The sequence below is a fragment of the Periplaneta americana genome, chromosome 8 (assembly GCF_040183065.1).
Source record: "Periplaneta americana isolate PAMFEO1 chromosome 8, P.americana_PAMFEO1_priV1, whole genome shotgun sequence".
Taxonomy (NCBI): Eukaryota; Metazoa; Arthropoda; class Insecta; order Blattodea; family Blattidae; genus Periplaneta; species Periplaneta americana.
Window position 1 is genome coordinate 155,540,896 of NC_091124.1, and position 26,751 is coordinate 155,567,646.

The 26,751-nt window shown below is 35.2% G+C and overlaps 1 protein-coding gene across 23 annotated transcripts in view; it reads right to left on the bottom strand.

The window, feature by feature from the left end:
• Positions 1-26,751, bottom strand: part of LOC138705170 (zinc finger protein OZF-like) — a 96,303-nt gene that overhangs the window by 37,267 nt on the left and 32,285 nt on the right. For 11 of the 23 annotated variants that reach the window (XM_069833863.1, XM_069833862.1, XM_069833861.1 and 8 more), the window contains 3 exons: positions 22,205-22,329; positions 16,532-16,614; positions 7,013-8,020 (listed from right to left, as the gene is read on the bottom strand). In XM_069833863.1, coding sequence (XP_069689964.1) covers positions 7,102-8,020; positions 16,532-16,614; positions 22,205-22,329 — 1,127 coding nt within the window. In that variant the 3' untranslated portion in view covers positions 7,013-7,101. Of the gene's footprint in view, positions 1-7,012; positions 8,021-16,531; positions 16,615-22,204; positions 22,330-23,744; positions 26,744-26,751 lie in introns of those variants that run through there. The other 12 variants (XM_069833852.1, XM_069833849.1, XM_069833848.1 and 9 more) reach the window with 2 other exon arrangements.

The window sequence follows — 26,751 nt, forward strand, 5'->3', positions numbered from 1 at the left end:
TACGTAACTAGTTGTACCAGGTGGGAGAGGTGTAGCGCACGTAGTGGGTAGGGGCGCGCGGATGGTTGGAGTACAATTTCGGGTGCACAGTCAACTTCGAGAAGGGGCTGTAATTACACGCGTTATCCGATTTAGATGCAATAAACAGCATGCGTTTGCTAAATACACTATTTTTCATGCAGAACTGCCACCTTTATAACCGCGGGCCGCTACTGGCTTCGTGGCACTGAAGTTGTGTTGAATTTTTTTTTATTGTTCAGGGTACAGGCAACAAGATCAATATTTGAATTTTTGCTTTTCTATCTGGTGCAGAATTAAACACTTTATTAAAATTGTCTAGAATCTCGTGTTCCGAGTCTTGTTTTCCGTCACTTGAATCCGACACATGGAAAAAAAAATCTCTCTCTCTCTCTCTCTCTCTCTCTCTCTCTCTCTCTCTCTCTCTCTCTCTACTCTCTCTCTCTCTCTCTCTCTCTCTCTCTCTCTCTCTCTCTCTCTCTCTCTCTCTCTCTCTCTCTCTCGTCTCTCTCTCTCTCTCTCTCTCTCTCTCTCTCTCTCTCTCTCTCTCTCTCTTCTCTCTCTCTCTCTCTCTCTCTCTCTCTCTCTCTCTCTCTCTCTCTCCTCTCTCTCTCTCTCTCTCTCTCTCTCTCTCTCTCTCTCTCTCTCTCTCTCTCTCTCTCTCTCTCTCTCTCTCTCTCTCTCTCTCTCCCTCCCTCCCTCCCTCCCTCCCTCCCTCCCTCCCTCCCTCCCTCTCTCTCTCTCTCTCTCTCTCTCTCTCTCTCCGCTTATCTACTTCTGTGCTACAACTAGGCTGCACATCCCGCTTATCTAATTATGTGCTACAAATAGGCTGCACATTTATTTCCTTCACTACTGTGCTGTGCTTTTGAGATACCCGAATTTACTCCAATTTCAGTCTGTATCTACAACAAATTCTTATGTTTTTCGAGCATATTTTGAGTATCCAAGGAAAAACTTTTCTGAGACCTTTTTCTATTTTTTATGAGGCAGATTATGAGGATTAAAGCAGGAATAGTTTTATAAATTATATCTCCCATTTGGACCAAACAAAGGAAATGCCACGATGTGTATTTCAATTTCTTAGATTAAATTACTTCACTTTAATACTACCTTAAACACCCCACAAGCTAAGATCACACTTTGATACACGCACTGAAGGTACATGCGCGATACGCGTTCTCCGTTGCATTTTCAAATCACCTGGGTTTCCTGTCATTGATACTACTAATATGAAAATTATTGTAATCGCTTCTTACAGGTGTTTATATGACGTTTTTGCTCAGAACGTATTCGGAAATTTGCTCGTAAGGGACGGTAAATCCTCGTGAATCACTCTGTATAACATTTCGCAACAATAGAAAAACACGAGGATCTTCGCTGTCCGATTTCGCATGGAATGGCCCAATTATGATCCATATATGTCGTCCATCATCTGGCATCTTCTTGTGCCTCGAACTTTTCTCCCGTTCATCTTTCCTTCCAGTGCATCCTTCGTTAGATAGTTTCTTCTTGATCTTCGACCCAGCCATACATTTTTCTCTTTCTGATCAGTTTGAGCATCATTCTTTCTTCACTCACTCTTTCTAGCACAGCTTCATTTCTTATTCTGCCTATCCATTTCATGTGGGCCATTCCTCTTCATATCCACATTTCAAATTCTTCCTGTCGTTTCTCTTCACTACGTCGTAATGTCAATGTTTTTTCCCTATATAATGCCATACCCCACACGAAGCACTTCACTAGTCTCTTCCTTAGATATTTTTTCCAGAGGCCTATAGAAGATGCTCCTTTTCTATTTAAAACTTCCTTATTTTGACTTCACGCAGTAGCTCATATTACTATTTATTATAAAGCCCAACTACGAGTATTTCAAGCTGTCCAATTGTTCCACTGCCTTATTTCAAATTCGCATCTTCACCTTCTTTCTTTTTCTTGTGATGTGATAACGATGATCGTCTTGTTTGCATTTATCCTCATCCCATACTGGTACTGCTCACAGCTGTCTTTTAGCTCCAGTAGGAATCTTATACAGAATGTCTCATTTATCTTCACCACCCAAAATAACTTTGTACGCAAGCATCAAATGAAAAATTTGTTCATACAAAAGGTGTACAACTGACAAGGGGAAATAATACTGATGGGGAGACAACCTTGTATCCTCATTTATTAATGAGATAAGAGTATTAACATTGTTTCTTTAAATGGCACTATGTATTTACTATTCAATTAAGCTCGTCAAGATCTTTTCAAAAATGTAATACAGTGGGCCATTCTGATAAACAGAACGTTAATAAACTGAACGTTATTGGTGCCTTGACTGCATGGTTCCTGTGCATAGAGTGGTTTGACTTTAAGTTGGTGTAAACAGTATGTAGTACATTGCAGATGATACTCAGAATCGTGTAACCCATTTCACGCACACGCATACGCACGCACACATACATACATACATACATAGATATATATTAGGGTTATGACTTTTTGCAAAATAATCGATTTCCTGTATTATAAATTGATGAACGTTTGCTAAAAAAATAATAAAAAGGGTTTTAATTCTGTTTAGTACTTTAAAAAAGTCACCCCCAACACGAATTTTCTAAAATCATATATAAGTATTATAAGCAAGTAGTAACACAATGACTTTCTGGAGCTTCTAGAACTTTCTTGAACATGCTGAAATTTTCTAGGACATCCAGGATGTTTCTACAAATTTCTGGATTGCAAAACCTTCTAGAGCCTTGAGGAACATTTTAGAACATTCTAGAACTTGGAAGAAGTCTGTAGACGGCGTGATGGTATGAAATTTATATTTCATTTTTGAGTTTTCCGCTTTTTTGAAGAAACTGGAAGACTTACGCAAGTGAAGTTCCAGAAAATACCTAATTTAAGTAAAGCAAGATGGAGTTCCAGACCAATACTAGTTCTTTTGGGATTTATTCTTATACCAGAGACAAGAGACTCGTTACTCGAAATTTGTAGATTCATCTCTTACAGATGGGCGGACCATTAGTTTGCTGACCAAACGTACAATGCAGCTGATTATTATCAGAAGCTATGTAGCAGCTTTCAGGTTCATGAAAAGGCACTGAAGTCTGTGAAAAAGTTTTGGAATCAAGAACCATCGAGACTGGAAATTCCCAGATAAATCAGTGTGCAGAATGGACAATCAAGTCTCTTCAAGATCTTTATGACGTTTGTAAAAAGGAGAAACTTCAGCTTAGATTTATTTTATCTTATCGTATACTATGCTGTAATTATGCTAAATACTCCACAGTGTTTTCGTTAATTAGAATTCATATGTGAGTTTGTAATTTTGTATGTTTTTTAATTGCTTATGCTATGCTAGAGCAATAAACTGTGCTATCAATAAACAGTGCTTCAAAACTCAATACATACTATACAATTACATTACAATTGAAAAATAACACTTTTAAAATATTTTGATTTTCTTACTCTATAAGCGTATATGGTAACATTGAATTTTCAGTTTCGGGATGACCTTTTTCAGAAACCCAATCAAATTAATACCTTCTCCATTATCATAAGCAAACGTTCATCGATTTATGATACAGGAACATGGGATTACAAAAATGTCATTATGTATATTACAACTTAGGGCACTAATTCTTGAATTATGCTTTTTCGATCAACTGAAAATGTACTTTCACATCTGAACGACCACCATGGTCAATGCTGATAAACATAACTTCATCATTATAGCGAACCCTCTTTTAATAAAGATGACATTCCTTAGAATATTTTTCATTGTACATAATACCGGTATATGAACATTTTGACTTGACTCACGCAGTGACCTGTACTGCACCGTGGCATTGTGGTCTAAGGCATCCTGCCTAGGACTCGCGTTACAGAATGCGCGCTAGTTCGAGTCCTCATGGAGGAAGAAATTTCCCCATGAAATTTCGGCCAGTGTATGGGACCGGTGCCCACCCAGCATCGTGATGCACTTGGGGAACTATGATAGGTAGCAAAATCCGGTTACTAACACCAGCTATAACGGCTAGGGGGCTCATCGTGCTAACCACAGGATACCTCCATTCTGGTTGGATGATCGTCCACCTCTGCTTCGGCATGAGGCCAGCAGCTGGCTGGTAGGTCTTGGTCCTTCATGGGCTGTAGCGCCACGGATTATTATAATGCAGTGACCTTCTTTTTTGAATATCTAACTATAAAAGGCACAATTTTTTTTAAAACAATAGCTGTTTACTTACCAACAATCATAAGGCAAAGCAAGCAGAACTTGCGTCCTAATTATTTCTGTAAGTCAGTGCTGCTTTTAAGTCTTTTATAAGAAAGAAAATGTCACAAAACATAAAACAGCTTGCCAAAAAAGACATGACATGGGTTAATATCCAGTTAGGACATCACACAGTGATGGCTAGAGAAACTGGGACAAAAAAAAAAAAAACATTCAGAAAGCTTTTCCTCGGGACTCCAGAATTGGGGGTTAAAAACAGGAACTTATTTAAAAGTATAGTCTTAAAATTCTTGTAGTATATGAAGCAAAATAAAGTAAAAATACTGGTAGTTTAAATCGCTGACAACTACTCATGTTTTTATTAAATAATGCGTTTCACCGTAACATCGTGGCCTAAGACATCATCCTCGGAACTGAGAACTCGACTTACGGAATGCACACTGGTTCGAGTTTTCATGGGTACAGAATTTCTCTCATGGAATTTCGGCCAGTGTATAGATTGGTGCCAGCATCTTGATGAATTTGGAAAGTTACAATAAGTAGGGAAATCTAGTTACAGAAACCAGCTATAATGGTTGGGGGGATCACTGTGCTAACCATCCAATATCTTTGTTCTGGTTGAATGACAGCCGGCCCGGATGGCTCAAGCGGTAGGGGCACGGCATGTCCCTATCGCTTGGTCCGAAGGGTTGTGGGTTCGAGTCCCGCCTCGGGCATGGGTGTTGTGTTTGTATTAGTATAAGTAAAACAAAGGAAAACAAATGGAAAAACAGAAAAAAAAAAAAAAAAAAAAAAAAAGACTGTTCTCCTCTGCTGAGGGATATGGACAATAGGCCAGGAGCCAGATGGTCGCCCTTTGATCTTCATGGGCCGTTGGTCCACGGATTTAATTTAATGATATTTAACAACTACTTATACCAATGCATGGAAAAGTATGTCGTCAAAAACTTGTACACTCACGTTTTCTCTCTGTCTATCTCCACATTTCATCACGAATGGCCTACAATGCAGAAGAGTTATTCACGAACGAGTTGATTGTATTACCGGTATGTGTAATTTAATCACATCTATGGATGTAGAGAAACAACGAAAAGTCTGAGTTATAAACATTTTACTGTACCAAAAGAGTGATTTGATATTTCTGCAACTTATTTGTTTCAGATTACATACGTTACAATAACAAAGTAATGTAGACAGTTAAAAACTAATACCGGTACTGTCATTAAAACGCAATTACACACCTGCTAAAAATTAATGTTTGGTGTAACTTAAGATACCATTTAATATTAATTTTACAATAGGTCTATAAAACTCCGAACAACATGTGGAGTGTTTGGAGATTAAATTACTATTAACTACCTCTGATTGAGGTTCTGGCTGACATGTACATCTATTATTATGAGGCAGTACATCTCACTTGACGATATGTGTCAGAGGAAGAACAATTGGAGGGTCGACGGAAAGAACATGTTGTCACTTTTCTTAAATTTTTCAGGAGGGCATTTCTTAACTTCAATACACTCATAAGACGCTATGGAATATGCATTTTATGTCTTTCTCGTGTTAAATATTACTGTACCTGGTTAACACGGGAAAGACGTAATATAATGTTAAAAGTTGTGTAATCAAGATGAAGACGCTATGAATTGACATCCCATTTAGTTTAATATGCCATGTTACAATGCAGGCTTTTTGCCATTCTGATTTACTAGAATTCACTTTATGAGCTAGTAGATGGGACAAAAAAATTAACAAACAGTGATTTGGCATGTTCTTTACGTTCACCCTTCAATTATTTGTATACTGTGCAGTCAGATTAATGTAATTAATGTAATGCGTAGCTAGTCGGCGATGTATGTAATGGAGGGGGAAAGGAACTGCCCATTCTACTCCATTATCTTCTGGCTAGTCGCCACATAAGTGGTGCCTTGTTGGTAACACTTGTGAGATTCAGACCTGTCTTCGGACAGCTGATTAAACAACGACTACTACAACCTTCGAGTTATTCAGTTAATAGGATTATTTACGGATAAGTTCATCCTGTTGCTTATAATGAAAAAATGAGAGTCTAAACTGGGGTGACTAAGAAACTACATTCTAAGAAATGCAATAAATCATCAGCTAACAGGACAGTGCTAGATAATGATATTAAATAAGTTTATTTTTGAAAGAAAATTTCGAGAATACAAAGACAGTACCTTTTATGACGACCATAAAATAGAAGATTACAAACAAATGAACATTTTTATTAAATCTGCATTATGTGATCCCTAAAAGAATGTAATGATCGTAAATGTGAATTACTGAAGTAAAAATCGAGACTTCAGACTGTGCCAAAGAGTAATTTGTATACGATTCTAATGATGAGTGAAACACTAACTGATTTCAAGTTTTAGATTCAGATCATGAACAGATTAGTAATGATCTAATCCATGAAGGAGATGATGATGACGATCATCATCATCATCATGAAAATTCCGTATTTTTTTTTCGTAATACACGAACATAACCAACAGTTTTTATCTACATATGTGTTAAAAAAAGTAAATTATTGACATTCCTCGACATATTACTTCTAGGCCTATACTGTATGAGCTGTTAATATCTTTTCATTATAATCTGACTATACAAACTCAAATCTAATTCCGTTTGTAAGCAGACCAACATATGCACTCATATGTACTCGTATGTATCCTCCAGCTTGACCATCGGAATACTGATTATTTACATTGAAGTTTAGGAGACAGATCTAAATCAATAAACAGACTGTAATTACATATATACATGGTCTTTATTCAACTCTTCATGAAATGGATAAATCAAATCTATAATCATAAACATTTTCATTGTTTAACATTAATCTATAATATTCTTTGATGAAATTTTAGGGGCCTATTAGTAGTGTGTGTCCGACTATGAGATTGAAGTTGACCACGTTGTGTGAATCCTTTGCCGCAGATATCGCATCTGAACGGTTTTTCACCTGTATGAGTTCGACAATGGGCTATAAGCGAACCGCGCTGTGCGAAACCTTTATAGCAAAATTCACATTTAAATGGCTTTTCTCCAGTGTGCGTACGCACATGGTTGATGAGGTTACCACGCTCTGAAAATGCTTTGCCACAAACATCACACTTGCATGGCTTTTCTCCGGTATGAATTCTACCATGTTTAACAAGTTTCCCACGATCTGAAAATCCTTTATCACAGACTTCACACTTGAACGGTTTTTCTGCTGTATGAGTTCGGAGATGTTTTATCAAGTCCCCTCTTTGGGCGAAGCCTTTACCACAATAGTCACACTCGAAAGGCTTCTCTTTGGTATGTGTACGACTGTGTGTAACCAGATGCGTACGTTCAAAGAATAACTTACCACACACGTCACATTGGAATGGTTTTTCTCCTGTGTGAATTCGATAATGTCTCATTAATAATCCGCGCACCGGGTATCTTCTATCGCATACGTCACATTTGAAAGGCTTCAATCCTAAATGAAGACGTTCATGAGCTGTAAGTGCTCCGCGATGTGCAAAATATTTGCCACAAGTCACACACTGGAAGGATTTTTCAGAGTGCGTACGAATATGTTTAAATAAGGAACTATAGTAGGCATACGCTTTACCACAAATTACACAACTATATGGTGTTTGGGATACATTAATGTCGTCATGTTTATCATTAAAGGCCTTCTTTTTGCGTTTATGATTAGAAACAGACGAGGAACTTTTTGTTGTGTTCTCTGGATGCTTGATTCCTCCAGTTTGTAGAAACTCAACAACGCTGGATAGAAGGGTTAAAATTAATACATTCTCAGTTATATTCTAAACACTCGTCCAAAGTAGTTATTTATGTAACTTGTGTGTAAATTGGAACTTTTCTTGAACGATTAGAAAATTTTAAGCACAAGGCATACACAAGTGATGAAATTACATGAGCACACAAAAAGTTCACAACACATAAAAGTTGCTTACATAATTTACTACCATAACAAAATTAAATATTTTCTAGAAGAATTTATTCTACTCTCAAGATGTTCAAAGAGAAAGAAATCTAGAATAAGTTATACTAGGCCATGGATAGATTTTAAAATTAATTAAATATTAATAGTATTGTTTCTTTGGTGACAACTGAAATAATATAATAGAGTAACAAGCCCAGTAAATTGTTACTTTCGTCGCACATGTACAATAAAATAACTTCATTTGATAGTGTATAGAAAATGCCTAATTTTCATATACAAAACTCTTTAGAAACTGATACATTTTGTTATGGTAATAAATAAGCTGTTACTTTGCTTCTAGTAACTCATAGTTATGCTTCAGTATATCTATCACATAATTATATGCCTTAATATTAATTTCCTTCTCACAGCCATTATCATAATATAGTGCTATTAAATAAGTTAGCAGCAGCAGGAAGTTATTCAATTATGGTATGAAATGAAATATTTTGTTCTTTTAGTGAACACAATTTTTTTATTTTCACACAGAAGTTGTGCTAACCTTTCGGCAGGCCTCTAAGTTTCTGCTGCCGAAATTCATTTCTCAACATATTAGTAAAATACTCTTAGCTAACTCAAAAGTCCATCACGATATGTGTGTCACATTATTCTTCTGTTACATTCAATGGCATTTTTATTCCAAATATCTGTCGACTCCCACATAACTACTAATTTATGGTGCAGTGGACTGCAAAAGAAAAGCCGATACGAAATTATATAGTTTTGCGAGGACTTCAGCAAACATGGCGAGGTGGAAAGCTATTTTCCTGAGATTAGTTTTTTTAAAAACATGTAAATACTACTTTTTATGATATCTTCACGTTATTATTTAATATGAATTGATTTTAAATTATTCATATACTTTTATTTTACAACATTAATAAGAATAGGCCTACTAAATGAAAATAGTGAAACTGCAATTTGTACAGTAATCCCAGGGGAGTATTTTGCGGGCTACTGGCGGTAGCCCAAGGAAATTACAAAAGAAAAAGTTTATAATATAACATAATGTAATAATTTTGTATTATTAGTTTTACCATAGTAATTAAAATTAAAGTAATTGTTACATATATTTTGTGTAATAATAGGGTCAGCGGTAGCCCAAACCCTTTAACCAGTATACGCCACTGAGTAATCCACAACCTTTCTTACTATCCATGGATGCTGTCATTGTTACAATCGATATATACGGCCACATTTCATATTATATTAAGAAAAATATATATTAATTTTATTATAAATACAAGGTGCGGCAAAGGAATTGGATGGTTTTAGAAGGCCGTTTACTGAGCAACATGATGCGTTATGGATATTGATTGACCGTCGTTTCTTAGTATTTTTGATGTCATTTTGTGTAATCATGGACGTATGGACCATCGTGTTTCTGTTATCAACACATTTTTCAAGAATGGTGATTCAGTTGTGCAAACCCAGCGTGCCTTTCGTCTCCAATTTAATGTTGGCTGCCAAGGAGCTGTTCCTGCTCGCAATACCATATTGAGGTGGATACAGATCTTTCGACCATCATGACATGTTCGAAGTGTACGAATGCCAAATAACATTGAGCGAGTAAGAGTTGCTGTTACAAGGAGTCCACATCGATCAGTTAGATGGCAGGCTACAGCACTGCGACTATCAGAACATTCTGTGTGCTGAATATTGCATTCAGATCTTACATTTCACCCATATAAACTTATAATTGTTCAGCAAATGGATGAGGGAGACTATGTCCAACGTAGGACATTCGCCGAGAGAATGGTGGAAATTTTGGCTGACAAAGTTATATTCATGAGTGACGAGGCATTTTTCCATTTATTGGGTTATTTTACGACGATCTATCAACATGTAGGTTATTTAGCGTCTGAATGATATGAAGGTGATAATGCCGGTGAAATGAGTCCCAGGGTCCAGCACCGAAATTACCCAGCATTTGCTCGTGTTGGGTTGAGGGAAAACCCCGGGAAAAACCTCAACCAGGTAACTTGCCCCAACTGGGATTTGAATCCGTGCCACCTGGTTTCGTGGCCAGACACGCTGACCGTTGCTTCACAGGTGTGGACTTTTTCCATTTAAATGGTTATGTTAATAAGCAGAACTTTAGATACTGGGCCCCCGAAAATCCTAACGAACTACACGAGCGTCTGCTTCACTGTGCAAACGTTACAGTTTGGTGTGTTGTGTTTAGATACTGCGTCATAGACCTGTATTTTTTTAGAATTATGGGAACACTGTGCCAGTGAATTAGTGAAAGCTACATCAAAATGCTGAGGACATTTCTTCAACCAGAACTGCATAGGCGTCTACGTGGGATTGATAGACAAATTGTATGGTTTCAGCAAGATGGTGCCACGGCTCATACGGCAGAAAATTCCATGACAGTTCTGCACCACATGTTTTCAGGGCATATCATTTCTCGGCGTGGTAATATTCCCTGGTCTTCCCACTCGCTTGACCTTACCATCTGTGACTACTTTCTGTGGGGTTACCTGAAGTCAAAGTGTATGTAAGCAGGTTCCAAACAACTGATGACCTGAAGATTGCTATTGCCCAGAAAATCGCCAACTTTGTAGGCGAAATGTTGGAAAGAGCGACACCCAACTTCAGGGAGAGACTGGGAGATTGCTTAGAGAGAGACAGGCACCATTTGAAGACAATCTAAATGTATATCAACAAAATGGCATGCATAGCCAGTAATAGATTTGTTCTAATAGACATAGCTACTGAGTTATTTCCATTTGAAAATCGTCCGATTCCTCTGCCACACCTTGTATAAATAAAAAATTTCATTATAAATACAGATGCAGAACTGAAAATTGAATATAATTCAAACATTTAACCCACATCCCTACAATATGTCCACGTGTTACTTCTGATGTATACATAATGTAAAATGTAATATGTAAAATACATAGTTTATTTATAGTTTATTGAAGAAGCTGAATGATGTAATGATAACAGAGCAGTAATAGAGTTTATATGCAATTCCTTCAGTATACCTCTATTTCTATTGTTTCCTAAGTGAATTCCTCGCAACACGATAATATTTAAAATCAACAGCAACTTCAACTCGGCATTTCTTTGCAGCCCAGTGAAACTTTTAAGTTTTTCAGAAGTCAAAGCAGATTGAAGTGCTGATTTATGTTTTTAGACTTCAAACTATCTGCAATATCTAACTGCCTGCCATGGGCCGCAGAAAACATCGAAATTACACTTTAAGTACATGATGTGAACGAATCTACAAAGTTTTACCTACATTAATTTTTATATTTCTCTTCTTGCGTAGTAAGGTAATTATGCATTATAGTTCACTCTTTTTGTTGTAGTGGATAAATACCTAAAGAGGAACTTGCTAAACAATATAATGTGAAATATGATGTAAAAATTAAAACATGACAAATTCGAAGAAAAATGTAGAGTAATCTCTAATTAAGAGTAGCCATTAAGAAGACAGATAAAATCTGGTAATTATTTCAAATGGTATCGAGGGTCACGCAATGTCATATAAATATAAAGACTGAAGAGTAAAACATAACGATTAAATAAAATTATGGTAATTTATTACCGCTAATTTGTTAAGTAAAAAAAAGTGATGAAGAGCTCTATCAAAATTTTGGAAAAAAAACTTAATGTAATTATAATTACTGTATGAATCAGCAGGATTACAAATACAAGCAGTAAGAATTAAATTCCTTGCTAAGTAACAGCATCTGAAGATTCAAATACCTACTCAAAGCATTGAAAAGCTATAAATGCAGTATAAAAGTGATAATACAAAGTACAGACTTTGGATCAAAGACTATGTGTAATGAATGTATAAACAGAAACCTACAAATTTCTCCATCAACATGAACCGAGAATACTGAAGAAAAGATAAAACCATCTGTGGTATAGGGAATTACAGCAATATAGTTCCTTTTAATCTCAGTTAATTGATTAATGTACTAAATTTCTACCTATATCAATTTGTCGTCATTCGCTCAGGTGTAAGACAGGCTCCTTATGAAAGAAAAAATTAAAATTTTAGTATTATAAACACATGTGGACTCACACTAAGGGGTTCAATATTTATCAGTCCTAAAAGAAGTGAGGACTCTTCTGTAAGAACTAGTGATCTAGCATAAAATCCTATTATTATTGGCCTGTTATTAATGGAGTTAGTTTTCCTGATCATAGAACCAATATGCAGATCCTGTCACTTGATTTTAAACATTGAGAACTTTAGGCCTCTCCACTCTGTATAAGGTGTGATTGGAAAGTTTTAAGACAGGAGCCATCAGTGCTCAATAGGAGGGGGTAGATTTGCCCGTAGCTGTGAAAGAGAAAGCTTCTTTGTCCTTGAAATATCCTGAAAAGATCACCGTAATATCTATGTAGAGAGTGGCAGCTGGTGAGTGAAGACGTGTTTTCGGTTCTCAGCAGATTTATCGATTTCGCAAATGGATGAAAAAATGGAACATCGAGTTTGTGTCGAATTTTGTTTTAAAACCAGGAAATCAGCTTCAGAGACTTATGAATGCTTAAAAACAGCTTTCAGAGGTAAATGTCTGAACCGATCAAATGTTTTTATCTGGTTCAACAGAATCAAAGATGGCCATGAATCAGTCGAAGATGACCCCCGGTACGGCTGGCCTTCTGCTTCAAAAACAACAAAAACATTGTGGAAGTTAGCAACTTAGCGTGTTCTTACCATTGACTTACAATTAGGGAAACGGCTGATGAACTGAATTTAAGTTTCTATGTGCTTCTGTCAATTTTAACTGAAGATTTGAACATGCGTCGAGTGTCTGTGAAATTCATTCCGAAATTCTTGTCAGACGAACAGAAACAACACTGATTTAAAGTGTCCCAAGAATTGATTAATAGAGCCAAAAATGACTCAGATTTGTTAAATAGGGTAATTACAAGCGACGAATCATGGATTTATGGGTATGATCCAGAAACAAAGGCCTAATCATCACAGTGGAAGAGTCCAGGTTTGCTGCAGCCGAAAAAAGCGCGAAAACTAGGTTGAATGTGAAGACAATGTTCCTGGTATTTTTCCATTCTACGGGTATCATGCATCACAAATATGCCCCTAGTGGGCAAACTATAGAAGTATCCTTGAGCGTTTGCGCGAAAATGTGTGGAAGAAAAGGCCTGCACTCTGGTGAGACAAGAATCGAATCCTCCACCATGACAATGCACTGGCTCATTGTGCATTTTCAATCAGGGAATTTTTGGCCAAATTCCAAATTTCTGTGCTTCTGTAACCCCCCTATTCCCCTGATACAGTCTCTGCCGACTTCTACCTGTTTCCTAAATTGAAATTTTCGCTGAAAGAGAACTGATCTGACTCAATTAAAGACATCCATGGAAATACAAAGAGTGTTCTTAACACCCTTAAGAAAGAAAATTTCCAGGAATGCTTCCAAAAGTGGAAACACTGTTGGAGTCGGTGTGTTCAGTCAGAATGGGACTACTATGAAGGAGAATCATCACAATATCCTGTAAGTACTGTCATTTTGAAATTACAAGTCCAGTCTTAAAACTTTCCAATCACACCTAGTGTAAATCATATGGATGCTTATTACCCAGCAGTGTAATATCCACAATCAAAATCATTGAATATTTATGTGTACATGTAAAAAACAATTTTTTTTCAAGCATAATGTAGTGACAAAATCCAAAATTTTACCTACATTAATTTTTATATTTCTCTTCTTACGTAGTGAGGTAATTATTCAATATAAATTATTCAATTATATATATTATATTCAATTATTCAATATCAATTTATACATAGCAACAATCACTTTTCCAGACTTAATGTGATATCTCACCTCTGACTGAGGTTCTGTCTGATACGTACTATCAGGCAGTACATACCATTTAATGATATGTGTCAGAGGAAGAACAATTGTTTGTATACATCTGACGTATGATTAGTGTAATATGTTGCTAGTCACCAATGTATGCAATGGAGGGAGAAAGGAACTGACCTCCCTACCCCATTATCTCCTCATGAGTGATGCCTTATTGGTGTCACTTGAGGGGTTCCAACCTGTCTTCGGACAGTTGACGAAACAATGTGATGTCAGAATCTCAAATTTTGTTTATATTATTTTTGTATTCCACTTTTTACACACACCACGTAAAACATAACATATATCTTAAATGACCTGATAAATACGTAACATATCAAATGAAATAATCTATAAACTTCAGTCGGTTATTATTGGCACTGTATCAAATACCAGATAATTTAGCATCAATGAAATTGGTCATAGCAACATAGTGTTTGGCAAGATGAGACCGAGGATTCGCCATGAATTATCTGACATTCGCCTTACAGTTGCGGAAAACCTCGGAAAAATAAAATAACCTCTCCTTCCTGCAGGCATTGAATCCATGCCCGATCACAATTCTGAATCAGCACGCTACTGCCTGATTGAGACATTGGAAAATATGCTATGCATTTTGAAAGACATATGACAGGAGCATAAAGTAAATATTTTACCCATTTATTACATGATATCACTGGACTTCTATTGTAATAAAGTATATACAGAAACTAAATGTACTATAATGAACGATATTTCTGCATATTCATCAGTATATTCGTACAATAGTAGACTAAGCTCTAAAAATTAAAGTGAAGAATGACCCTTGAGCTGGTTGGACAAAATTTTCTTAATTACTATTCATCTCATTTGTTAACTTTAAAGCAAAGTACTTAGTATCCAAAAACAGAACGAAAGCAATTTTAAATTAAAAAAAAAAAAAGACAGATGGCATACAAGTACTTCGAGTTTCTACAGACAGCATTAATTAAAATCATTTTTATTCACTTAATTCCTCAAAGAATTGAGAGTTCAAGCACATTTCCAAAAGAAAATTACTTGACAGTCTAATGTTAAACACAACATTATTAAAACAATGAAATCAAAACACTGATTGTTCTGTAATTTAATCATGGTAATTGGATTCATACCGATTCTTCCTTAGTCCTCGCATTACGAATGAGGTCCATGGACCCTACTATAGGTTTTTTAATATTATTGATATCTTGAACCCCTATTTTCTGTTATTTTTTCTATGCTTTAATTCACTAAGACAAATATATATTGAAGATAATTCTCTCTTCCCACGTACGGAAATACTATTAAAATATGGACCAAAATGGATCCCATACAGTAATAACTGATGAAGCTAGTATTCACAAAAATTGACTTTACACAGCTGCAGAACACACTGTTGATTGATCCCAAGCTCTTTATTGCCCTTTACTGTTATACTGGTGGCAGTTTTCCCTCTTGACATAGATGTCATCGACAAATGACAAGAGAGTACATGATGTGTGGAGGAACACGTCGGTGGTCCTTCAGATTCTTTTCCAACATGGTGAACATAAATTGCATAAATGCACTCATACTTTGGCCCTTGAATCATCCAGATTGGAAGACTAAGGTGTCCACACCTGTGGAGTTAATGGTTAGCTCGTCTGACCATGGAACCAGGTGGTCCATGTTCGAGACCCAGTTAGGGCAAGTTACTTGGTTGAGGTTTTTTCGGGGTTTTCCCTCAACCCAATATGAGCAAATGATGGGTCACTATTGGTCCTGGACCCTGGACTCATTTCGTTGGCATTATCATCTTCATTTCATTCAGATGCTAAATAACCTGATGTGTTGATACAGCGCTGTTAAATAACTCGCTAAAAGAATACAAAAAAAAGACTCAGGTGCTACATTGTCGATGGAATTCTTTGTTCAACTTGGAGAACAAATAGTGCGACCATGTGTTACAGAAAGGGCTTCGAATTGCAGCCTCAAGAAGCCAATTTGTGTAGCAATGGAAGCTATCGGAGTGAAATCAAACACCTCTACAGTAATCACACCACTTCATCAAGGGGGAAGAAAAAGGGGTCGTTGTCACATGTGTCCCAGAATACCAGACAAGAAGACATAATTTAGGTGTGGAAAATGTCAACTGTGAGCATGCACAAGTCATTCCACAATCCAATGTGCTAAGTGCAATGAAGATTAGAACTGATATGAAATGTCAAAGCTGGTAGCATTGAAAAATGTTCTATTGCTCATAACGGATCCAAATTGATAATTTTAATATAAATAAATAAACAGTAAAACTATGTACGGTATTTGACTCTCATATCAAATAAATAAGCACGGAATCCAAAATGAACCTCATACATTAAAAGTTGTGAATAATTTTGTTCAGAAATGCGAAGGTTAAACATATCATATAGATCATATAGACAGAAAGTCACCTGAAAACACTATTTACGGACTTACCCACGTAATAAGGCCGTATTACTTTCTGCTGCCACATCTTCCTTTGCTTCCTGTTTCATTGCGAGAAATTTCCAAGCCTCTCCCTGCAGTATGACAAAAGCAATTACAATTATAAACTCTGGCATCAATTCTCATGAAATAATTGTCGAAATACACATGAGCAAAAAACAGAACGTGTACTTCAAAACAGAATACAAGGCAAGTCTTTCATACTTGCTTGTTGCAGAAAAATTTTGTATTAATAGTAATAAAATTGAATTTGTAGAATATTATTCAAAGCCATCCACTAATAATGATAACATATTCTCCAGTGATATATTTTGCAATGTCAATGTTCTCATCAGTGGCGGCTCGTGATAAAATATTACGTGTGTTCACTATTTTGTGTTCCAAAACTGAAGAGAATTTGAAATCATATGTTTAATATGAAATGTCATGATTCACTATCGAAAAAACATGTATAAATTCAAAATATATAATAATAATAATGATAATAGTAATAATAATAATAATAATAATAATAATAATAATAATAATAATGAAACCCAATACTTTTATTTCCAATTTTTCCTGATAAGTCAGTTTACCCATTCTTTAGTGTTCAAAATTGCTTGAAGAGAGAGCATCATTTACATTTGTTAAAAATTAATACATACCAAAGTACTGTTATTTATAAAAGCATGTATTATATAATATATTTTGGTTCACAACACACCGATACACTATAGCCTATACCACTACTGTAATCTCATTAGCATAGATTGATTACTATAAATACATGCCAGTAAATATTATCATTAAATATTATACACCACCATACAGATACATTCACACCACTATCAGTCAGCCAAAACGTGTTTGAAAGCTACACTATACTATTATTCCAACACTAAAGCAGGACCTTACTAAAGCATAGTAATTCACAAATTACACTCTCGTAGCAGCACTTTACACACATCCACATAAAATAAATATTCCAACAGTGAGAAATGCTGACAACTACAGGCTAAAACACAGATTATTAAATTTCCTGCCTCGAGATATAGCACATGAACGATAGGCATCAATGCATCTGACATCTGTAGGATAGATTCACTGTTCACTTAATGCTTTGTGCTCTTGACGAGTCATAAGCAGCCAGCTAAAGACAATTTTGTCCCGCACAAGCTTGTAATACCTATAACCTCCTTACAGATAGCACGGCTTGTATGTGAACACCCATTGCCAAGTTTATGTAATAAATTCGTGCAAGATGCAGAAAGTTTAAAATACTCAATTCCGATATTATACATCCCCCTTACATCAATACGGTATTAAATAATAAAACTAATCGAGTTTTAATGGAAACAAGGTGTTCACATGCTCTTGTGCTCTTATTGATGCATCGCCACTGGCTCTCATGTACAGCTTCTAACCACTACGTCTGTTGGCTAAACAATGTCATGATAAATTATATTTTCTTGATATGATTATTCCTCAGCTACGAGCATATATATTATTTTCATTTTTCCTCTACCCTCTTCCCCCTCCTATGCACATTTGTGATTAATTTCTTTCTTATGATGCAACACACAGCTCACTCACTAGCCAAACAACCAAAGACAAGGGGCCAATAACGTTGATTTGAGCTGTAACTTTATGTTATAAAAATCTGAATTCTATAATGCGGGTATATTTATGTACTATTGGCTACACTGACTGTTACCTTCGCCATCTATTCTTGGAAGTCGTAACTAAAGAAGACACACTTACATGAACAAATTATCGATCGTCCACACCAGTGGAGTAACGGTTAGCGAGTCTGGCCGCGAAACCAGCTGGCCCGGGTTCGATTCCCGGTCGGGGCAAGTTACCTGGTTGAGGTTTTTTCCCGGTTTTCTCTCAACCCAATATGAGCAAATGCTGGGTAACTTTCGGTGCTGGACCCCAGACTCATTTCACCGGCATTATCACCTTCATCCCATTCAGACGCTAAATAACCTAAGATGTTGATAAAGCATCGTAAAATAACCTACTAAAAATTATCGATCACTAGCAATTAGAAGGGGTCAGAGATCTTTGTACGCCAGTGTACTATGTCCAGCTGCATTCTTTGTTAATCTGAGACTATTATGTGATGATGAAAGATGGTGAAATAAGCAAAAGAGTCTAAAGCAAGAAATAGGTCAGCATTTAATTCGAAATGTCGAGGAAGAACCCCCACCCATGGAATTTGTTCCAACCAGGGTCTAAAGCCAGGCCTGCTAATTTAACATAGCTTAGTCTTAATCAAGATTAGGTGTATTACTCTAAGTAACCAGAACAAAGATCTATAATTTGCTTTCTGACATTCCTTCTATCATGGTAGAAGTTATTAAAACGTTACACGAACAAAACAGGCATCTAGTTGCTCGTGCACTACATTGTACCCATAGAAACCCACAAAACAAAAGGAAACAGTATATGCTTTACTAAAGTATCGCTACTGGCGTGATCTAAGGATTAGTGAGCAGAACCATTCAATACTGAACTTAAATATAAATACAAAAAATATCGAAATATTCCAACAAATGTTATAAAATACAGGAAAATTAGCTATTATTCCGAAAAACTAGAAAACAATCGAAGTAATCTTAAAAAAATTTGGCAGACAATTAGAGAGGCAACTAACTTAGAACCAAAAGTGAAAGATGATATTACAGAATTGTATAATAAAGATGGTGTATTAATTACAGACAAATTTGAAATAGCTCAGGAGTTTAATAATTATTTTTCAAATATTTGCATTGAAATTGCTTCTAGTATAAGAACTAGGAGGAGTGTAATTTTTGTAATAATATGAAACAACTACAGTCTTCTATGTTTTTGTTCTCTGTAACAGAAAATGAAATAATTAAACATGTTTCCTCATTAAAAAATAACACAAGCCCTGGCGAAGATGCTATATCCTCCAGAATATTTACTGTTCAGTATTTTCCTGGCAAAACCACTTGTTCATGTGTTTAATTTGTGTTTCTTATATGCTAAATTTCCAGATAAATTAAAAAGTGCTATAATTGTCCCTATTTTCAAATCAGGAGATAAAAAGTGCATGAACAATTACCGACCAATATCTTTACTCTCATGTATATCTAAACCTTAGAAAAATGCATAAAAAGTCGTCTATTAAATTATTTGAACAAATACAACGTACTTTCTTCAAATCAATTGGATTTCGAAATAAACTTGGCACAGATGATGCTATTTCATGTGTTACAAACAAAATCATATGTGAGAGAGACCGAGGGAATAAATGCTTGGGTATATTTTTGGATATCCGAAAAGCATTTGATACTGTTAACCATGCTATTTTATTAGAGAAATTAAACTTGTTAGGCATTAATGGTAATGTTCTAAGTTTATTTAAGTCATATTTGAATAACAGAAATCATGTAACAAAAATTGATAATGAATTTAGTTTTACTCAAAACATAAAAGTAGGGGTCTCTCAGGGCACTGTTCTTGGTCCAATTTTATTCTTGATTTATATAAATGACTTGTTATTAACTGATTTACGCAAATATAATGGGGATATATATTCATATGCGGATTATACCGTAATTCTTTTTGGTGGAAAATCTTGGAAAGGCACTTATATTAACGCGAATAATGAATTACATGTAATTAAAGAGTGGTTTGATTCAAACGCTCTTTCCTTAGACACATCCAAAACAACTGTTGTTCCGTTTTCACTAAGGTCCAGTGGTCTTAAATCTCCTCAATCTTCTTTTAGGCTCAAAATTCATCATTCTGATTGTTCTTCTCAAAATTGTGAATGTCCCATATTAACCGAATCCTCAGTATTTAGGCATTACAATCGACCAACACTTACGATGGAATAAACATATTACATATTTATGCAATAGGTTACGTAAAACAAGTTATAATCTTTGTTATACTTCGGTCATATTTACCAGTTAATATTTCACGTCTCATTTATTTAGCTTTACTTATATGGAATTTTAGGATAGGGAAATGTTTGTAATTCTAATCTCACTCCACTAATACTTATTCAGAAAAGAATAATTAAAATATGCCTTAATAAACCAATTGCTTACTCATCCGAGCTTTTGTTCACTGATTTTAATGTTTTGAAAATTAAACAGATTTATTATATTGCCTTATTAAACTTCATACATAAAAATCGTAATAAATTCAAATTGTATCATCATAAATATGGAACTAAAAGATCCGATTTTATACGACTAGAGGAACCAAACTGTTTCACAAGCACAGCTCTTAACCATGGTACCTACTTTGGTCCAAGGGTATATAATAAAATAATTGAAAAATACCCAAATTTGGAAAATTTTAGTTTCAGAAATTTCAAAAATAGCTTTAGGAATTTAATTGTTAAAGAATATATGTTGATTTAATGTGTATGTATTTGTATGATTTAAATTGTTAAAATTGAAATTGTATTTTTAAAGTTAATTTATTCTTATAATTTTTTTTTTCTTGATCCACTTTGTGTCAAATAATTATCTTCGTTTGTGTAAGTATGTGTTTAGATAATTCCCTGAGCACGAGTTTTTTTACTCCTTCAGGGAAGAAGACTGTATTTTTGTATATGTTATTTTACTAACAATAAACATAAACAATAAACAACTTATACTCAAATCCCACTTGACCCAATTTCTTGATTAGCTATTTTCAATGTATCTCATACTAAGGTAAATGTAAGGTAATTCTACGACATTCTTCAATTCAACTCGCCAAATTTCATTTTCGCTTTCACCAAATCCACTGGCTCTAGGTAATCATACAATAAATACAACGTCATTAAGTAACCTATTAAAAGGATTCACTAAAGTATATTAACAAATAAAGAACATTCATGTGCTGAAGGCTAGCAAGTAGATAAAACAGTACATTGTAGAAGAATACTGCAACACCCATCTTATCTTGCTTGAGAGTTGCAGTTGTCCCATCATTGCTGCCAGGTTCTATGCAGAAAGATTATGTGCAGCCAAAAATAGATGAGCAATAGCCCGTCTTATTGAATGAAGAGCAATAACCAAGATACCTCCATAATGAGTGATCATGGAGTGTTAGTTTCTGTACTTAAATTAATCTGTTTTATGCCCCTTATATTGCAATGCTCTTCTTCGACAGCACTTTTCGAACACCCTATAGGTATGACTACAAGTTTTGACGTTTCGAAAAGTAAATTATTATAGCCCTCTCGCCAGATACCACGTTTAAAATTTGCATTCAGAAATGTTTGTATATCATGGATTGCTATGATAGTTAATTTTTCTGTCGTTTGGTGGCATTCATATTATCTCTCGGCTTACTTCCTGCTTGACATTCTCATTTTACAACCTGCATACACTCAAATACTGACCATTTGTCGCAGATAATGTTGGAACTAAGCTGAATGCTGAGAACTTTGTATTGTATTTATTGCATATATAAAATTTTAAGCAAATGCGCATCATAAATAAAACTTGATAATGAAAAATATGCGTTAAAATGAATATTTATTTCACTCAATAACTAGTGAAATAGAAGCATTAGGGTACAGAAATAAAAAGTTATATATCATAAGAAAATCAGGCATATAATAAGCCTATATAAAAACAAATTTCAAAGAAGGAACTCTAAATAATCAGTAGCCCAAAAACTTAAATAGCAACCCAAGCCACGACTTACCTCAACTTCGCACTTCACTTCAAAAAGAGGCCCCTCCTCCTGTTTCCCTCCCACATCAGGCTCCAGTGCAGAAGAATCGACCTCATTATTTTTGGTGAGTCCAAGTTCAATGACGTCCATCTCATCTGTGAATTAAGAGTTGATATTTTTCTCAGTATAAGTGCTGCAAATGTTTCCTGTGTTCTTCTATCATACAGTGTGTAGCATATACAACTTATCAGCATTATAATGGTTGTAGCACATGTGTTAATAGGAGGATCTGAACACTCTCACACAGAAAGATAACGAATTGCTAGTGAAGTGGCAATGATTTAGGCTTATAATCCCATACAAATAATGCGTCGGTAAGAGGTAATAATAAAACGTTATGTCGATCTTATCTTTTATCAAAGCATCTGTTGAAAATTATATCCATCTTTCTGGGAGCAAGAATCGCGAAATAGGAAAGTTACAGATATTCAGGCAAGAATATGGTTAAGTTCTACGAAATCTTCACGCCAATTAGTATAAGAATGTGACGACATGTCACAAATATCAGTATTAAGAGGGCTAAATATGCTGTACTTTATTCTTAAAATGTGGTGACAGTATTTCACTGATTACAGCAAAGAGATCCAGCCACTCAAAGTAAATTTTTGTGAGTGGACGGTACTCTTAGTCCAGCTCAATAACAACGAAGAAAGCTTGGTTCCATATTGCACTGTAACTATGAAAATTCTAAATTAGTCCATGAAATTCCTCTTCACGATCAAAAAGTGGTTGTATGGTGTGGCATTACTGCATGTAGGGTAATTAACCCCATTTTCTTTTACAATAGTCAACTCACAACTTTATGTTTGGGTCATACTGCAGTTTTTTTTTTTTTTTTTTGCAATATTGACTGAAGATAAAAAACTGTAAGGTTACTTCCAGCAGGATAACTCCACTGTATGTGCAGCATTCGAAAGAGTGTTTGGTTGATCGCATAATTAGTCGTAGACATTCATCAGCTTGTTCCCTGGATTTATGTATGTGATTTTTATCTGTGGGGGAATTTAAAACATAAAGTTTATGTGAACAATCCACACATTCTTGAAGAACTGGAGAATAAAATTAGGCAAGTGCTGAGTGAAATTACAATAAGACAGTTGGAGAAGGTGTTCCGATTCTTGCATCCAGAAAGGTAGACATCATTTTCAACATAACTTATGCTTTAATGAAAGGTAGGCTCAACATAACATTTTCTTATTACCTCTTATTGGTGCATTATTTGTATGGCAGTGTAGTCCTAAATAACTGCCTATTCGTTTTCCTCCAGTGCAAGGGAAGTTCGGATCTCCCCACTAAACATGTGCACTACTACCGCTTATAATGCCGATAAGTTGTATATGATACACACTGTATTATAATTAGGGGGCAGATGTTGATGACCTAAAAATCTACTTAAAATTAACTTTAAAATGCCCTTAAACTAATGGAAAAATGGCATATAATTAAAAGAAAATTACATTTAAATATTATTCACAGTAATTGGACCGCAACTTCTTTAAAAATTAGTCACCTTGTTTCAATGACTGCTCTCCAAATCTTGCAGAGAGGAGACAACTTCCTGGAATTTGACTAAGATAAAGAAAAGAGCATGCAACAAAATGAAAGCCACTGGCATGGCTCAGTCGGTTAAAGCGCTTGCCTGTCGGTCTGAAGTTGCGCTTGGGTGCGAGTTCGATCCCCGCTTGGGCTGATTACCTGGTTGGGTTTTTTCCGAGGTTTTCCCCAACCGTAAGGTCAATGTCAGGTAATCTATGGCGAATCCTCGGCCTCATCTCGCCAAATACCATCTTGCTATCACCAATCTCATCGAAGCTAAATAACCTCGTAGTTGATATAGCGTTTTTAAATAACTAAAAAAAAAACAAAAACAAAATGAAAGTCTTAAGGGAAAACTATATATTTTAATGAGGGTTTACAATGTGTTCGAATCAGGGATGGTCCTAGTCAGTGTCTTCATTCTCCGTCTCCTCCTCCTTCCACTCTTCACTTTTGTTACTAGACCTTCCAGATGGGGAATCTAAATGGCAAAACAAATTGTGAGTGCAGCAGTGCAGCGTGCATTCTTGAAATCCTTGTGTTAAAAATACTGTCTACTGTAATACATCCCTTCCGAACTATATTGAGGACACAACGTCCAATTGTCCAGGAAACGGTGAAAGTTTTCCCCCTTCCAAACATAAATTCTAAAGACACACTTGTACTGACCAAATAACAGCGGCTGTCAATGTCCTCATTTAAACTAAGCTGTTGTCAAGCATTTTATATTACTTCGTTGTGTGAAGTGAAGCCTTCAGTGGAATGAGGGATGGAATTTAGAGTTTCTTCCAAACTATAGAACTTAAATTTCACTATTATTTACTTATTCAGTAGGCAATTACTACCGACCTATTTGCTTAGAAAAAGATTTAATAGGTCTATCTAAAAAGAAGAAAGTAAAATGCATTCCAAATGATCTAAAAGTTCTTCAAAGTATTAAAAATTACCAAAAATTCCGACAAATATATAAAAATGATCTATTAGTTCAAAAACGTCAAAAAATGCAATATAAGAAATTAATTTTTACATTGATATTTACATACAAAGGATTTCTATATTAATAGGCATCGTCTTAATGTGAAAAATAGGATGATGACTTTTCATCAACATCCGCATCCTAATTATAATATTAGAAGCTGATTTCCAATACAGTCTTCCTCTTACACAAAGAATGATTGATCTCAAACACTGAACCATGTCAATACATCAGCACTCATACACAATATGTAAACACACAAGAAGGTAGCTAAGCACTAAACTAATACAGCCTGGCCACGTCTATAGCACAAGCACTTGTGTGCTGGTCTTCCATTCAGGTAGTCAAGGTTTCATCCCTATTCAGGTCGTGATGGAGTTTGTAGTGGATAAAGTACTGTAGATGTTGCAGGGGATTTTTCTTGTGGTACTTCCATTTCACTTTACCATTTCACTAACATTTTTCACCTTCCTCTCATTTCATCTATCATCTAAACTAATAAATCTGTAACCGAAATTTTTCTGGTAATTTTCGCTTTTCCAAAAATAGTTGGTGTTAACATGTATAATTAACCATCCTGAAACTGAAAATAGCTATTTTGAAATTTTTGTTTGTATGTCTGTCTGTCTGGATGTTTGTTACCTTTCCACGTGATAATGGCTGAATCGATTTATATGAAAATTGGAATATAAATTAAGTTCGTTGTAACTTAGGTTTTAGGCTATATAGCATTCAAAATACTTTATTTAAAAGGGGGCCTGAATGAAATAAATCGAAATATCTCTCTTATTTTTTATTTTCATGAAAAATGTTACATAACAAGAGTTTCTTTAAAAATGATTTCCGATAAATTTTATTCCACGCAAAATTTTGATAGGACTGATATTACTATGATGTACGGAACTATTAATAGGCCTACATAATGATATTTCCGTGCAGGAATTCTACATTACCATATGGCCAGATATATCTATTTTAAAATAGCAATGCTCTTTTATATCATGGCCACGTCAGATTAATATATGATAAAACAAATGACTCTGCATTTCTTTAAGGTGGCCTTGGAGTCCTTGGACACAATCAGATTAATATACGGATGATATGATATGTGTTTCTAATATACTAAATATTATTATATTACAAAGAGAGAGAGTGTTTCTATGAGGCAATCTCAGGAAACTATAGATTTAAATAATTATTTCATAATTGAAAAGCGTAGATCCTTTAGATTGACGTACCAGTAGGCTTTATGTCATTACACCTCATGAGTGAATCGAAGACTGGGCACAAATGCATATAAGGTAGGACTAAACAGAACCTTATGCACAGAAAACTTTATATACTGTCGAAACTAATAATTAGCTATATGTACTGCAATTAAATTTAATGCTATTTGGAGGTACCGTACTGAAATTTGATGTCTGATTTGCGTTGCGTTTTTTTATGAAAGAATGAAAGCCAGTGATGGAATAATTTTACAAATATACACACGGTACATATTAAGTATTAATTATTTAGTAACATAACAGTACATATTTTTGTTGAGCTACGGTAATGTATACTTAATAGGTAACAGTTCTAAGTAGTGCACAATACTCCATATTGAATAATTAACAAACCAACATCTTTAGCATGACTTGTGGTTTGTAGGCCATCTCAAATCCCAAACTCCACCCTTCTGAGCGCGAGATCTTATATACTTGGTCAGTTATGGCCGAATGTTACAATAAAAACAATTAACAACATAGGTAATTCAACCATAACGTCATACAATACCAGATGAAACTATGAACTAATTACATAATTGAAATACGAAATTTCGTCTAGGAGCATCCGTTTTCGTTGCAAGAATAATTCGTTTAACATGTTTGTAAATTAGTCTTGAATATGTTGCGCTGCAGGAAAAGTTCTTCTTCCTGAGATTGAAGAGCCCTCACAACCAATTAAAATTAGGTACGTACTTATAGTAGTACATTCATTATCAACACATGTTTTAAATAATATA